Source organism: Ambystoma mexicanum, chromosome 1q (assembly GCF_040938575.1).
Source record: "Ambystoma mexicanum isolate Mex_15411 chromosome 1q, UKY_AmexF1_1, whole genome shotgun sequence".
Lineage (NCBI taxonomy): Eukaryota > Metazoa > Chordata > Amphibia > Caudata > Ambystomatidae > Ambystoma > Ambystoma mexicanum.
Genome location: NC_090922.1, coordinates 637,983,241 through 637,997,131, shown reverse-complemented (window position 1 = coordinate 637,997,131; position 13,891 = coordinate 637,983,241). Strand labels below are relative to the sequence as shown.

Below are 13,891 nucleotides of genomic sequence, written 5' to 3'. Positions count from 1 at the left end.
AATCCCGGGACAGTCCCTGCAAAACCAAGACGTCAGGTCACCCTACACTATGCGCCCCGCAGGGCAACTGTGCATGAGCTGAGATTTTGCCTTATCTGCAAGGATTGGATGGGAGGAAGTCAGGCCATAATGATAGGCCAATCCCCGTACTCGCTGAGCTCGGTATCACCCAGCGACTCCGCCACCTGGAGGATCCTGCAGGCCAATAGGTTGCCTAAGAGGTCATGAACTCTTCTGGGGTGGGAGGGGCCTTAGTGCCCCTGATGGTGGTTCTTCTCCATTGGCCGCCGATACTGCTGTAGACTTGTGCTAGCTTGATCTATCTGAGAAAGATAGGCTGGAAGCAAATGGCCTGTTCACCAAAGATCAGAACCATTTATTATTTTTCATTGTAAGTGACTGAGAGCAGGTCATCTTATCTCTCTGCCACTTCCAAAGGGACAGTAAGTGAAAGAGATCCTCTGTTGGGTTGTGTGGATGAAGAGCGGCCTACAAAGGGGGGTAATTACCCACGCGACTTAAAAGATGGTTTATCTAAATTTGTTTTGGTCAATTGCCTTGGAAATCCTGGCCTCTGTTAGTACTATGACATTTCTCCTATGGTGTAAGTGTATATCACACTTTACACCATGCCAGCTTAAACCTTTCCCACCTCGAGCATACTTTCACATGTACCATAGTCAAATGCTTGAGCCACTTTTGTATTTTGTAGCCTACTGAACAATTGTTCTATCAATTGTGCTATCAAAGTTGACTGTGCCCTTCACAACTAGTTCCCAAAACCTACCATGCCACTAAAGCCTCAAATACTTATCCGTGCAGGGTCCCAACTGTGGGACGTCACCTGAAAATCTGTACACATGAGCAAGAATCACCTGACCTTCCGCAAAGCCCTGAATCCCAGCCTCCTCCCATAATCTCGACCTGGATCCAGGATTGCACATTTCGGGTGCTACTGCACCTGGAGGCGGTTCAGTTCATGGTGTCCACAATGGAAATACCAATTCAATTTCATTACAACCATGAATGAGTTTCATTTTGAGACTTTTCATGGTGGCAGTTATGCCATTTGATTTGGCAATTTCTTGCACGTGAATCGCGAATATTCAGATGCCATTTTCTTAAACTCAGGCCTTAACACTCCCCCGCCCCACCAAGGCGGTTAACTACCAAGAAATGCACCCCCAGGAGATTGCTTTTGTCCCAAATATTCGACACTTCTTTGATGGGAGGGCAGGGAAGCTAGTCACGGAGAGGCTAAGACTGCCACCTTAAAGCAACACAAGATACCCCTTGGCGTAGCGTGGATCAGCCCGCGGGGCTGGAAATGTTGGCATGTCAGGGCTTGCTTCTTTGCAAGCTGCGGGCAGGATACATGCAGGCGCTTCTCTTTTGCGCCAACCTCTACCCAGTCCCTGTAAGCAGCAGGTGCAGCACTGTCTTGCTGTTCCACCGGGTGGCTCAGAGCCCGCACCCTCATATATAATGGTATTGGCATCGCCCATTACATAGCCATACTCTCACCGCCCTTCCCACGCCTCACTTTAGTGTCAGCAAGCTAGTCACCCCTCAGCATTCTAAGGGGTTTTCACCCTACTCTGGAGTTTGCTTATCTCACAGTGGAAATATCGCAAAAATGTGTTGTTGACGGTCTCTCGCCATGGGTTCGTGAGGGCAAAGCATTCTGGGGAGACGTGTGTGGAATGTTCACAGTTCTCCCTCTTCCTTTCTAGATTTTAACAAGCTGGTTTCGCTTTAGCTATAAGCTTATGTTTCAAATATGAAAAACAGAAGTTAAAAAAGTCATCAAGAGGAGGCTGAGTTTGTGTCTCTGTTACAAATCTAACCAAAAAATCAACAAAAAAGAAAAGCAAATAATCATCAGTAAAGTTAAAAGTGATATATGCTTATTAAGAGTTTCCTTGAGTAGCAGTGGGTGTCCTTGCTCCTACTTTAAAGGTCGGCTCAGCTGTGTAAAGGTTAGGCAAAAAAAGAAATGCACGCAGTGTGCACTGCTCAACCCGGACCTATTAACCAAATCTTTTCCTGGGCCTATTTTTTAAGTCAGTCTGCCACAGGGCATTATGGCGGGTTCATCTCTTCCTAGGAAATGTGGTGGGGTGGTGGCCATCTTGGAACAGCTGCCTGTGGCACTTCATTACAGGGCAATTGGGAATGTTTATTGAAAGTAGAGATGGAAGTGTAATATAAATCATTGGCACGCAGTACCACTAGTTCTTTTAATTTTTACAGAGCATACCTTTAGTTCAAAGGCTCCAGAAACGAGTCCTTTGACGCTTTCTCTTTTAGAATCGGCTCAGGCCGGACATTCAAGCACTGCCTGCCAGCTTCCCAAATCCCAGCTTGGCAGACACACACACAGTGTGCGTGGCTCTGCAGGTCGTTAAGGTGCTCAGGTTGCAACCACATTTCTTTTATCAATGGCAGAGCCTTTCCGATGTATGATGCAACATTTCCAACTCAAAGAGCCTACAAAGCACCAGTTACCTTGCACATCTGTGCGAGTTAAAGTGAGCACACAAAGCGCCAATTTAAAGATTTGTCTATATCCATGATGTCTACTAACTTGATATGCAAAGCAATAAAGTTGCTTTATGTCACTAATGAAATGTTCTGAACATCATGAATAAACAACGTGCTGGGAGTTTGTGACAAAGAATCTGCATATCTAGCTTTATTATTACACAACTTCTTTTATTACATGTCTTAAATCACTGAAGTACAGTGGGGTTAACTAGATTGGTCAGGTTGGCATCATCTTGCATTCTGGTACTTTTAGTTTACCATTCATGATGTGAAAATGAAAGCCATGATATTCTTTTGGCTCAACATGTTGCTATAAGGGGCTTTATTAACAGTTTGTTTTTTTGTAAGTAAACTCGATAAGACATTATTACTGTAAACCTTGAAATCCGACTATTTGTGATCCTGGTCTCCCCCTACCCCCGCACGGATATCTGTCCGGCCATCCCACTCCCGCCTTTTGGATGCAGCCAGAGTACCACTAGTTCCCTTTTCCACTTCCACCCCTGATTGAAAGGGATACAGTAAAGGATAAAGTAAGCGTGGAAGGCCTACTTCAAAGAGAAGTGTAAAATATGCCCTCACTGCAAGGGTTTCTTCACAATGTAGCCCCCCTATATAAGCACAAGGCTTATATAAGTATCTGAGTGGCATCATTCTCGGAGCCCCCTTACCCTACTGGGCAAAGGACCTCTGTCATTTTGTACTGCCTTTAAAAGGGTTGCTTTCAATCTCTATTTGATGGCGGGACGGTTACCCCACCCACAGCTCTCTTGTCGTGGCCGTGCCCAGAGACAGGGCCTTCCACACTCCCCATTCATTGGGACAGGCTTCCACAAATAACTACAAGGAAGCAGACACGTCTTTCTATGATGCGTGCACATACAAGGTGGTGGTCTTCCCAGCTCCGTTGTGGCCTAGGAAGGCCGTGATCTGGCCCTCGTAGAACGTGATGTTCATCCTGTCCACTGCCGCCCTGTAGGTGTTTGGGAAAACCTTCACCAGGTCATGAACCCGGACTCCAGCGATCATTCCTGGCGGCTCTTTCTCGAAAAACGGGTTTACTGAAAGAAAATTTGAAAAGGGTCAAAGGAAAAACCAATGAGACATACAGATCGAAAGAATGCTTGAATGAATGGGAGGTCAATGCTGGACTCATGTTGGGATGAATGGATGAACGGATGAATGAATGAATGACAGATGGATGCCGAGTGTATGCTGCATACATGTTGAGCTTAGTGGTTACATGAATGTGGATGTTAGGTCCTTTTTTGATAATGGAATACATGAATGACAGGCAGAAGTTAGATACATGCTTGCTGGAAGTATGCTTTGATGAATAAATGAATGATTAGTGAACGTTCAGATAAATGAAACTGTCTCAAAATAAGATGCTTGATGAAAGTTTAGATGCATTGAAACGTCTCAGATACTTCAGAGATGGATATTGGTACTTCAAACTCTAAGAAGAGATGGATGCTGCATGCAGGCAACAAAAAAACAACTGAACTCCGGAGACCACTTGGATGAAGAGATAATCAAAGGAGCAATGGAAATTGGATGAATGTGTTGGTGGATAGGCGTGCAAATGAGAGATGGATTTGTGGATGCGAGAATGGGTGAGTGATACTGGATGAATGATTGGATGAAGGCCTGCAGGTTCAATGAGTGAATAATAAGCAGATGTCTCAGGGAATTGATGCATTCAATAGATTAATGATCATGAATACCCTGTGATGGCGGGTGCTTGAATTGATGAAATCATGATTAGAGGCATCATACAGTCAATAAAGGCAATTCTCTCATTACTCCCAATCAGGATGATAAGCACCGGGATAAACTAGCGAAAGATGGGTTCACCCCCAAAAAACTGATTGGGCCATATCCCATCTAAATAGCAAATCCTCTGGCCCCTAAACCTCCTCGCAAATGACCTCCTTAAATTCCACTGTAATGACCAGAACTCTGTGCTGATACCTCGATATGTCCGCTGTGCAGCGCATCACACCTTTCCCGTTCCTAGGCGAAGTGATGTCAAAGCACCCATATGTAGAAAGACGGTGCGAAGGACACCAGTCATAGCGGCCAAGTAGCCTCAATGAAACCGAAGTCAAGATTTACATCAAAATCCTATTTAAGAATCTTGCGGAGTGGGCCTAACACGACAATGTGATACTAGAGGCTCAGGGGGGCTTTATGTAGGTGCTCTCAATGGTTGGTCGGGCTTCGCCATCCAACACATTACAAAAGTACAAAAGATGCAAGTTTGCCAGTCCGATAACTACGGTACCAGTAAGCTTGCCGGTACTGTAGTTACCGGACCGTCAAACTATGAGTTCTGCTCGCGGGTGCCTTTTCTAAGCATGTTGGATGCACCGGCACCATTCTGAAGCACCATTGAGCCCTCAAATGGGAATGGGGATTAATGCATTCCTGCGCCCGAGAATGGGCAATTACCCAGTCAGGCTGGGCCATAATGACCCGGTAATTGCCCATTCGCAGGTGTCCGAAAAAATTGCAAGTTTGGCGGCAGCCTGCTGGTTTTACCGGCAAGGATACCGTCAAACTTGTAATGAGGCCAGTCTATAAATAGGGTGCAGTGTATTCAGCATACTGAAACAAGGCCATAAAAGTTTACCGCTCCTCCAGGTGGTAAGCATTGTTATCTTTTGCATTCCATATCATTGTCGATAGTATGAGATTACCACTGCAGGTGATTACAACCGGAGATAAATAGTGTGGAGGTAAACAGCACGGAGATAAGTACAAAAATAGCACGGGTCATAAAATGCAAATTTTGAAAGCAGTATGAACGGCCGGCAGAAAAAACAAAAATGTGAAGATTTTATTTAGTTTTGTGACAGCATGTTACACTTCACTTTACCTTGTGGCAGTTGTTTACATGGAAGAGAATGTTCCAGACACGGCTAGAGCCGATATTATTTTTGGAGGTAAATATGTCTGTTTTAAGAGGTCCTATTTTACTGCAAGGGGATTTTCTGGGGTCGATGCATTTCCTGGCAGCAGTTTGTGTTTGCCAACAGCAGGGAATTTACCACAGGCAGGAAGATGGGCTTTGCGAGGACTTTGGAGCCATGCACAGCCAGACATTCCATCCTTCAAGAGATGATTGATCATGAAAGCACCTGTTGAGAGGCCCCAAGCAAAACTAGGGGCAGGTCCACCCTGGGGCAGGGTAGCATTCCACCAAGCACCACTGCCACGCGCAATAAGCCACCACACACTGCCTTCAAGGGCAAGATGGGGCAGGAGATTACCGCTGGGGGCGACTAGGAGCAACACCGACCCAGCAAGAAAGGTCCGGGCCACAAAATGAGCCCTCCCCAACACCTGCCCTAGGTGACTACAACAAGACGCAACCAATACAGGGAATACAACCAACACCTGCAGCAGCAAAGGAAGAAAGAGGAAGAAAGAACCCCTGCAGCCACCGAGAAATAGCCATTTCGATCACTGATCACCTGGTCATTGAGGTCTTTGTCTAACCCAGGCCGGGGAGCTACAGCCATGCAGTGCCAGAAGCAATGCTGTGATGGCAAAAAGGCCCAAGGAGGCGCGAATGGTGAGGAACAAAGCAAAGCAAGCAAAAGGCCATTGGGGCCAACTGGCCGTGAGCCACCCTGCCAATCCCAAGCATTCTCCCCTTTCAATCCTTCCTCTTTTGTTTCTTTTTCTTCCTCTCCATCTCACTTTACTAATCCTTTTTCATGTTCTCCTTTTTTGTTCTTTTTTTCCCTTGCTCCCATCTACGTTCATCCGAATTGCATAGTTTTGTCCATCCAAATGCTAAATGGTCGATTGCCAATAAAATCGAAACCGATATCAGACAAATATTTTGACAAAAGATATTATTTCAAAGAATTGTCCTGTATTCCATGGACACATACGTGAGGGATTTGGCGGGTGTTTGGGATGCGTAAGTCATTTAAGGGCGTCAGTGACTAGTAGGCCACGACTTGCACCAGACTGTCTTCTCGCTTGCTTCTCTATTCAGGCCTGCATGGCTTCCCTCTCTGGCTGCCTAATGCATTAAAGTGCTGCATAGCGCCTAGGCCACACCACGAGCATAGCTGCCTAACCTCCGGATTTTCTTCGGGACTCCGGGGAAGACCCTGGAATCTCAGGAATGTTTGCCGTCAGATCCTCCACCCGATTGGCCACCGGCAGAAGTCTTTGGCAGCCAATCAAGTGGAGGTTTGCACGTACCCGGAAACGGCACGAATGTGCCTCCTATGAGCCCGTTGTTGGGGTGGGGGGCAGCTTTCACTGATTGCTTTAAAAAAAATCCTTGCAGGACTTCGCCACCGCGGCTCTCTGCCCGAGTGTGGCTTTGTCTCTGCAGCAATGACTGTAACGCTACCAGCACATTGGCAAAAAGAATACAGGTGAAGCAAAATAACGCGCGTTTATTTTGCTTCACCTTTCATTCTTTTTTGCCGACTTTCAATGCGAACTCGCATTTCTTTTGCTTTCGTTCTTTTTGCCCAAGTTAGGGTGGACTCAGCCCCATTGAACCACAGCCATCAGGTTTGCAGACTGGACAACTAACCACTGCACTAAATAACCTGATGAAAACAACTAAGGTGAAATGTCCAATTTCGCTACTGCAAAATTCAGGGAAAACCTTTGTATTGGTTCTTGGTGTTTGCATGTGCACATTTCAACGTGTTGATTTTATGGAAGGCGAATGCCTTTTGTCCTATGCAATTTGGGTGGTTGTGAAAAGGCAATTTAATGAAAATGCATATTTCAATTTGAACTGCACATTTCTGACGTCACATCACATTACAACAGAGTTTACCTTTTTTGACATGTGGGCGGGGCCATGTGGAAATGGGCGGAGGTTTGTGTAACTGTGGGTGGGGCATACATCTCCGGATTTTTGATTTTCAAATGTAGGCAGGTATGACCACGAGTGGGTCAGAGGAGTGATGTTTAGCAGCAAGTGCGCAACAGAGGTGACCCTTTGGGCAGTTGTGAGTGAGTGACGTCAAAGATGATTTTGAGACTTGCATGGTGTCTGGGATCCCTGGGACCGGGCATGTGGGAACAAAATGATTGGTCCTACCCACAGCGACCAGATGTCCGAAGCCACCTGGAAACCAGAGTCTCAGACTGTGTGGTCCACTGCAAAAAACTGTCCAGCGTGTTCCATTTGCCAAGGGCTGAGAAGAGAACACAGACGGTTAATCAAACCCAGTTCATTAAGCCCTGAGCTGGTGCTACAATAAAGCAATTGCAAGCAGCTGCCTATAGCATCGCCAACAGAGGGGAGCAAGGAAGGTCCCATTTTGGGCCTAAAACATTCAATTTGGACTCCTTGCGAGAATGGGTTGCTTCAAATTGACTGGAGCAGCGCCATACCTTGCACCGGCCCAGATTAAACGTATCTGTGTGCAGGAGAATGTAGTTGTTGAAGCATGCGGTCCATAAAGCAGCCCTATAGGCGAGGGTCCAGTGGGCCTTTGCCTCTCAGGTGTGTCTTTCTATGAACATTTGGAGACATATTAGTGACCAAGGCAAAACAAACTGCACCTACATCTAATGCCGTTTCCTGGCTCATTTATTCTGAAACATTTTAAAACATTCATATTGTAAATTGTAAATAATCAATTTTAGATTGCCCTACTTAAACTTTCTAGGCCTCTGCTATTGTTTTAATTGTATGGTCTGTTTTAAACCAGCTAACAAACGTTACAGAAATTGAAACTTGAAATGAATGGAGATCGTGTTTCAAGCACTGGCTCTCCTTTTACAAACCGTGCTGATCTGCTACTTGGGTTGAATGAGTTTAAATGGAGGGAACTGCACCTCCCAGAATGCACTACGTTGTTAAATGAAACCCTGGCACTGCAACATGGTAATCTGGAGTCACGGAGGCATCTGATAGGCTGACTAATCCCCCGGGGAGTTTACAGCTAGGTCTAGCCGACCTTGGCAAGCGAGGATCCACTCTGTGAGGTCACACTCACATGGATGTGAACGCAACATAAATGTTGGGGAGGGGCACACATCTGCTTTTTATTTTTATTTCTAATCTGTGTCACACACACTTGGGTTAGGGTGTAACAGAGAAGGTCGGTTTAACTTTCAAAAGGACGTTTTCAGAAAACTGCCGGGAAACCCCCTGTGGATTTCTGCATTAGAATCTTGGGAGTACCCATGGAATCATGTGACCTTCTCTGCATAGTCCATAGAGCCCCTAGAGCAGCCTCAATATAAGTTCCAGGACAATCAGAGTGCCCTGGGTAGTCGCGGTGCAGGTCCCCAAGAGCCAAGCCACAGCTAGCACCCCACTATCAGCGCCCGCACCTTCAAGATTCTTGCAGAGCCCCGACATTGGAAGCAGTTGCCCTATACTTCCCCGCGCTTTAGTGCCCTCCATATGAGTGATAGATTCCTTATTATGTTATGATCTACTCAAAGACCCTCAAAGCGTTCTAAGTATCAATGTCGGCCTCAGATTGGGCCCTCATTGCTGGGTTTAGACTCAAAATGCTCTTAGACCAGGAGGGCGTATCTGCATTATCGATATGACTTTTCTAAGGTCACTCTTAGTGTCTCAGGTAAGTGTCACAAGAGTCCTCTTTGGGTCCTCACTACCAGACCCAGTGAACTCAGGATCAGGGTCAGGATCCTCATTGGGCCAACATCAGTATGAGTGCATACTGTTCGTATGGTGCTGTGAGGCATACTACCAGCCGCCTCGCTCTTAAATGCCACTTGTGTCCGTGTCAGGCTCCTCACTACACCCTCAACGTGTGTAACATATCAGTGGCAGGCTCCTGATAATGTCCTCAGTATTAGAACTTGTTTGTTATAATTTATTTATTTATTTGCATTTTTAAAGCACTCACACAGCCTGCAGGAATTGTTTGTTAGTTGCGTAATTGTTTTTGTCTTAGTTGCGTATTCATAACGCGCTTACATACCCAGAGGGGTCTAAGCGCGGACCCGGGGATCGAACCTATGTTGCTTCGTGTCGTCTTGCTTCCAAGGCGAACGCGTTGCAGCGGAGCTATCCTCCCGGGACATAATGCCGTTGGTATTGGTGTCAGCCTTCTTGATGCACCCTTAATACTAGTGAGGGTGCTCTCACAGAACTCTGATTGTCGGCAGCAGGCCGCTCATCTTCCTGACAGCAGACGTGGCGCACAGATTGCAACTTGGCATCACTCAAGGGCTCCAATGGAGGTGCAGCCAGAGGACATGTACAGTCTCCTTCTCCTGAATAAGGGAAGACCTTAACTGAGGCCGACCCACACAGCATCAGTGGTATTCCCCTAAGGATTCACACTCCATGAACCCAAAACAGGCAACTGTCCTCATACAGCATGTGTTGACCCCTACGGTCCTGGCCTTAGTCCCTGGCCCTAGGACTAATACCTCTGTAAAGCGCTGCGTTATGCATCTGTACTGTTGTATACCTCTGTAAAGTGCTCCGTTATGCATCTGTACTGTTGTATACCTCTGTAAAGTGCTACATTGCTTCTCAAAGCAGGTCCGCACTCAATAAATAAAATAATAATAACAAGAATAATAATAATAATAATTACATAATAAAATACCTCTTATTTTCTTTTTTTTTAAATGTGCTAATGTAACCGATTTGCTGCTTTTGCCATCATGTACCTTGAACTGAAAATCGCTAACATTCAGCTCGGATCATTTTAGCATGCCCAATGGAGACTAGTCTGTACTGCATCAGTACCTTGCTACAAAGTGATCCCCTAAAACAATACTATTTTAGGCTAAAAATGTCTTCATAGATGTTTATTGAAGGGAATGTAACAAGTTTGGGATGGAACAGTTCCCCCATCCCATGGAATACATGGTGATTGTGATGTCATCAGAATTGTGTATTTCGGGCAATTGGGATCTGTATGCAGTAGTCCAAGTGCCTGCTGTGTTGCTGTGAACATGTGTGAACACTGTATGCGTTCCTCCTCGGACCTCATAGGCAGAGAAGAAACAGGTAGGCGCAGCTGTTTGCGCTCTGCATCCACATTGAGGCGAATAAACACGTTACATGTCCATAGACGCAGCCTAGGAATTGGGACAGAACAAGATGGAGCGGAACTCAGCGGAACTTGTTGTGCAGGAGTTCTGCTCTGTCTGAGACGCAGAGGCTAGCCCAAGAAACTTTGTGACCCATTCCTAAACCAAGTCTCACACACGCGCTGCCTCCGTTTGAGACGACGTGGCACCCGAGACTCAATGTAGAAACAGCCAAAGCCTCACATCCTGTTCAGGTGCCGTCCAAATTGGTATACATATATATCTTGCAATTTACATAATCATTTTTGTTAGGGTGAGTATTGTGACCAATGAAATGAGCATAATCCAACTGCCATTACTCCTAAAAAGGGTTTCCTCCTGAATCAAAGTCCGTCCCTCTCTCACCTTCCATGCTACCAAACTCGTAATCTCCTCCCTTATCTTCTCCTGCCTCTTCTACTGCTCTTCCTTATTATTTGGACTACCCTCTTCTCATCTTGCCCCCCTCAAATCTATCTACCATTCTGCTGTCCGAACCCTCTGTTTCCTTAACCCCCGTGACTCCCTCTCTTCCCTCGGCTGGCTTCAATTTCATTCCCAACTTAAATTTCACTTTCTCTGCCTTGTCTTCAAATCTCTCCATGGTCTTGCTCCCCCTTATCTCTACTCCCTCCTCTCTTTCTACTCTCCTTCCCGTTCCCTTCGTTCAGCTGACCATTTCCTTGTCACTGTACCCCCGTCCCCTTGTACCCCCTCCCGTTTATGCTCCTTCCAACTTCTAGTTCCCTTGCACTGGAACTCCCAATCCGCTCTACCCCTACCTTCTCCTCATTCCGCACCTCCCTTAAATCTCTCCTTCTCCATCTCCTCCTTGAAACCCTTTCCCCTTCCTGCTTCCCCTCCCTCCCTATCTTTCCCCTTGAATATCTTCCTCCCCTCCCCTACCCTCCCACTCTCATCTTTTCCCCACCCCTCCTCCTTCTCCTCCTTACCCCTCTCCGTCCCACACAGTCCTACTCCACTACTCTCCCTATTCCATCCAGTTAATTGCTCTTCTTGCTGTTTTGTTGATTGATTCATATTATAATTTTCTTCTATCGTTATATCGTTATGTTTTATGTATTAAGTTGTTCTATTGTGCAGCGCTTTGGTGTAAAGCGATATATAAACAAATAAATACAATACAATACAATCACGATCACAGACATGTTTCAAATTAAAAATGGTGGGCACTTTTAGGCTCCTAAAATGCTCTTTGTTTTTCTGCAAATCCCCAGGCTTGGGTTCCATGAAGAGATACAGTGTTACTTCTGGGGCCATGCCCCTGGGCCCCTTCCCCATCCCCACCCCACAAGGAGGAGAGGGTCCCCTGAATACATTTTTTACATTTCCAGCACTGCATAGGGGGCTCATAAGAGCTGCATCCAAGGGTCCTCAGACTCTGCTGTGATTGGTGATGACCCCGAGTGTTGGTGCTTGGCACGGATGACACAATATTCAGTTGTTCTCCATGATCACAAAGAAACACGACAATCCGTTTAGTGGGAAGTTGATAGGCCATATACCCTACTATTATGCACCCGAATTACTTGTTGCCACCTGCACAATGAACTGTGGGTGTCTGAATTAAAATCACTGCGTATCCATCAAGATGTCCCAGAGAGTTAAATGTTTACACTCGACAAATGTGTGCAGCCTGCAGGACAGAGTTTCCAAGGCCAGCGGGAAAGACTCATACCTTCCAATTTCCATGGTTCATAAATGGACTATTATTAAATGAGGTAATAACACTTATGCCGCCCTCATTTTGCACCTTGAAACTCTTGTGTATAGGCACGTTATAAATGCCATATCATATCATATCCTTATGAGTCTGCAGGTAACCGTTACCGGCAGACTCACCTTACCATTTCCGCCACCTGATATCCCGGTAATACTGGGATATTATTGGTGGTGGGGGAACGGTAAATCTGCCGGTAGGGGCTTGCACTACCGGCAGGTTAAGCCTGCTGGTAGTTCACTGCCCTAACGGCAGACTTGTAGTTTTCTAGATCGCCAAGCTTGTAATGAGGGCCTTAGTAGCACTTGTGCTCCTTTGTCCCGGGAGGATAGCTCAGTGGCAACGTGTTCACCTTGGAAGCATGACGACGCGAAGCAACACAGGTTTGATCCCCGGGTCCGCGCTTAGAGCTCTCTGGGTATTTAAGCGTGTTATAAATACGCAACTAATATAAAAAACAATTAAGAAACTAATAAATAAAATCCGGTAACAGCGCCTTGATGCCCACGGGCTGTGTGAGCGCTTTAAAAATGCAAATAAATAAATACGTAACAATTGAAAATGTTATATAAATTCTTAGATTGCACCCTCCTCCTGCTGCAAACCAATTAGGGCAACCAAAGAAGACTTGCTTGCACCAACCAAAAGGTTGTTCACAGAGTGCAATCCCATGGCACTGTTTTGTTTCACCCACTAGTAGCACTTGCTGGGTTTGCTGGCACACTCTTGGTTGGGTTGTTGCGGCACCTGTGCTGAGGCATACTCCAGAGTGGAAGCTGTTCAGGCAACCATGTTGCTCAAAGAAGGAAGAGAATTCTGCAGATCCTACGTTTTGAAAACTTTAGATACACAAGGCAAGTTGGCAATTGGTTGGCTCTGGACCTGTATCTCAGAGTTGGGTGAAGGCTTCTTCAATAGGAGAGAAATCATATTGTGGTGGCGGTGTTGGGACCTGCACCATACAATGAAGAGTTTTAATAAGACAAGGGAGGTGGGGTTAGGGTGGAGACCCATAATACACATATCATGTTCTTTGCAGAGCACATCTCTCTGAGAGGCCGTGGGAGGACTGGGTAATCCTAAATACTAAGCGGCTGCGCAGGGCGCTCCAAGCTCCAAGCTTCGGATGCAAAACTGACCATAGCAGAGGCAAGAGTTTCTCTCATTTTGGAGCAGAGGTACAGGGATGGAAGCATGTTCCTAAACATGGCGCAAGCATGAAGTCCTGCACATGCCATAAGCAAGTGGTGCCATACAAGTAATCATCAGCATCCTGTGTGTTCTTTTTAATGCTCCTGGTCTATGTTCCCTGTTTGATCTACCTCACCGTCACAAATCTAATCCACAACCCACTAACCACCACATATTAATGCAGCCATCCTAGCACCGCTGAGAGTTGTCTTACATGCTGCAGTGAGACTCAAATGTGTCTGCAAATTTGACTAAATCACCCGACCCACATCAAACTGCACTTGCTCCCGCTGAAAGTACATATCACATTCAAATCCTGCTGCACTGGAATCACCCAAAAAGCCTGGGGAAAAAAAG

General features: G+C 46.1%; 1 protein-coding gene across 2 annotated transcripts in view; it reads right to left on the bottom strand.

Moving 5' to 3' along the window:
* The window catches only part of ABCA4 (ATP binding cassette subfamily A member 4), a 1,737,150-nt gene that overhangs the window by 489,763 nt on the left and 1,233,496 nt on the right, over positions 1-13,891 (bottom strand). For both annotated transcript variants that reach the window (XM_069641223.1, XM_069641222.1), the window contains exon 21: positions 3,431-3,608. In XM_069641223.1, the coding sequence (XP_069497324.1) occupies positions 3,431-3,608 (178 nt within the window). The remainder of the gene's footprint in view (positions 1-3,430; positions 3,609-13,891) is intronic.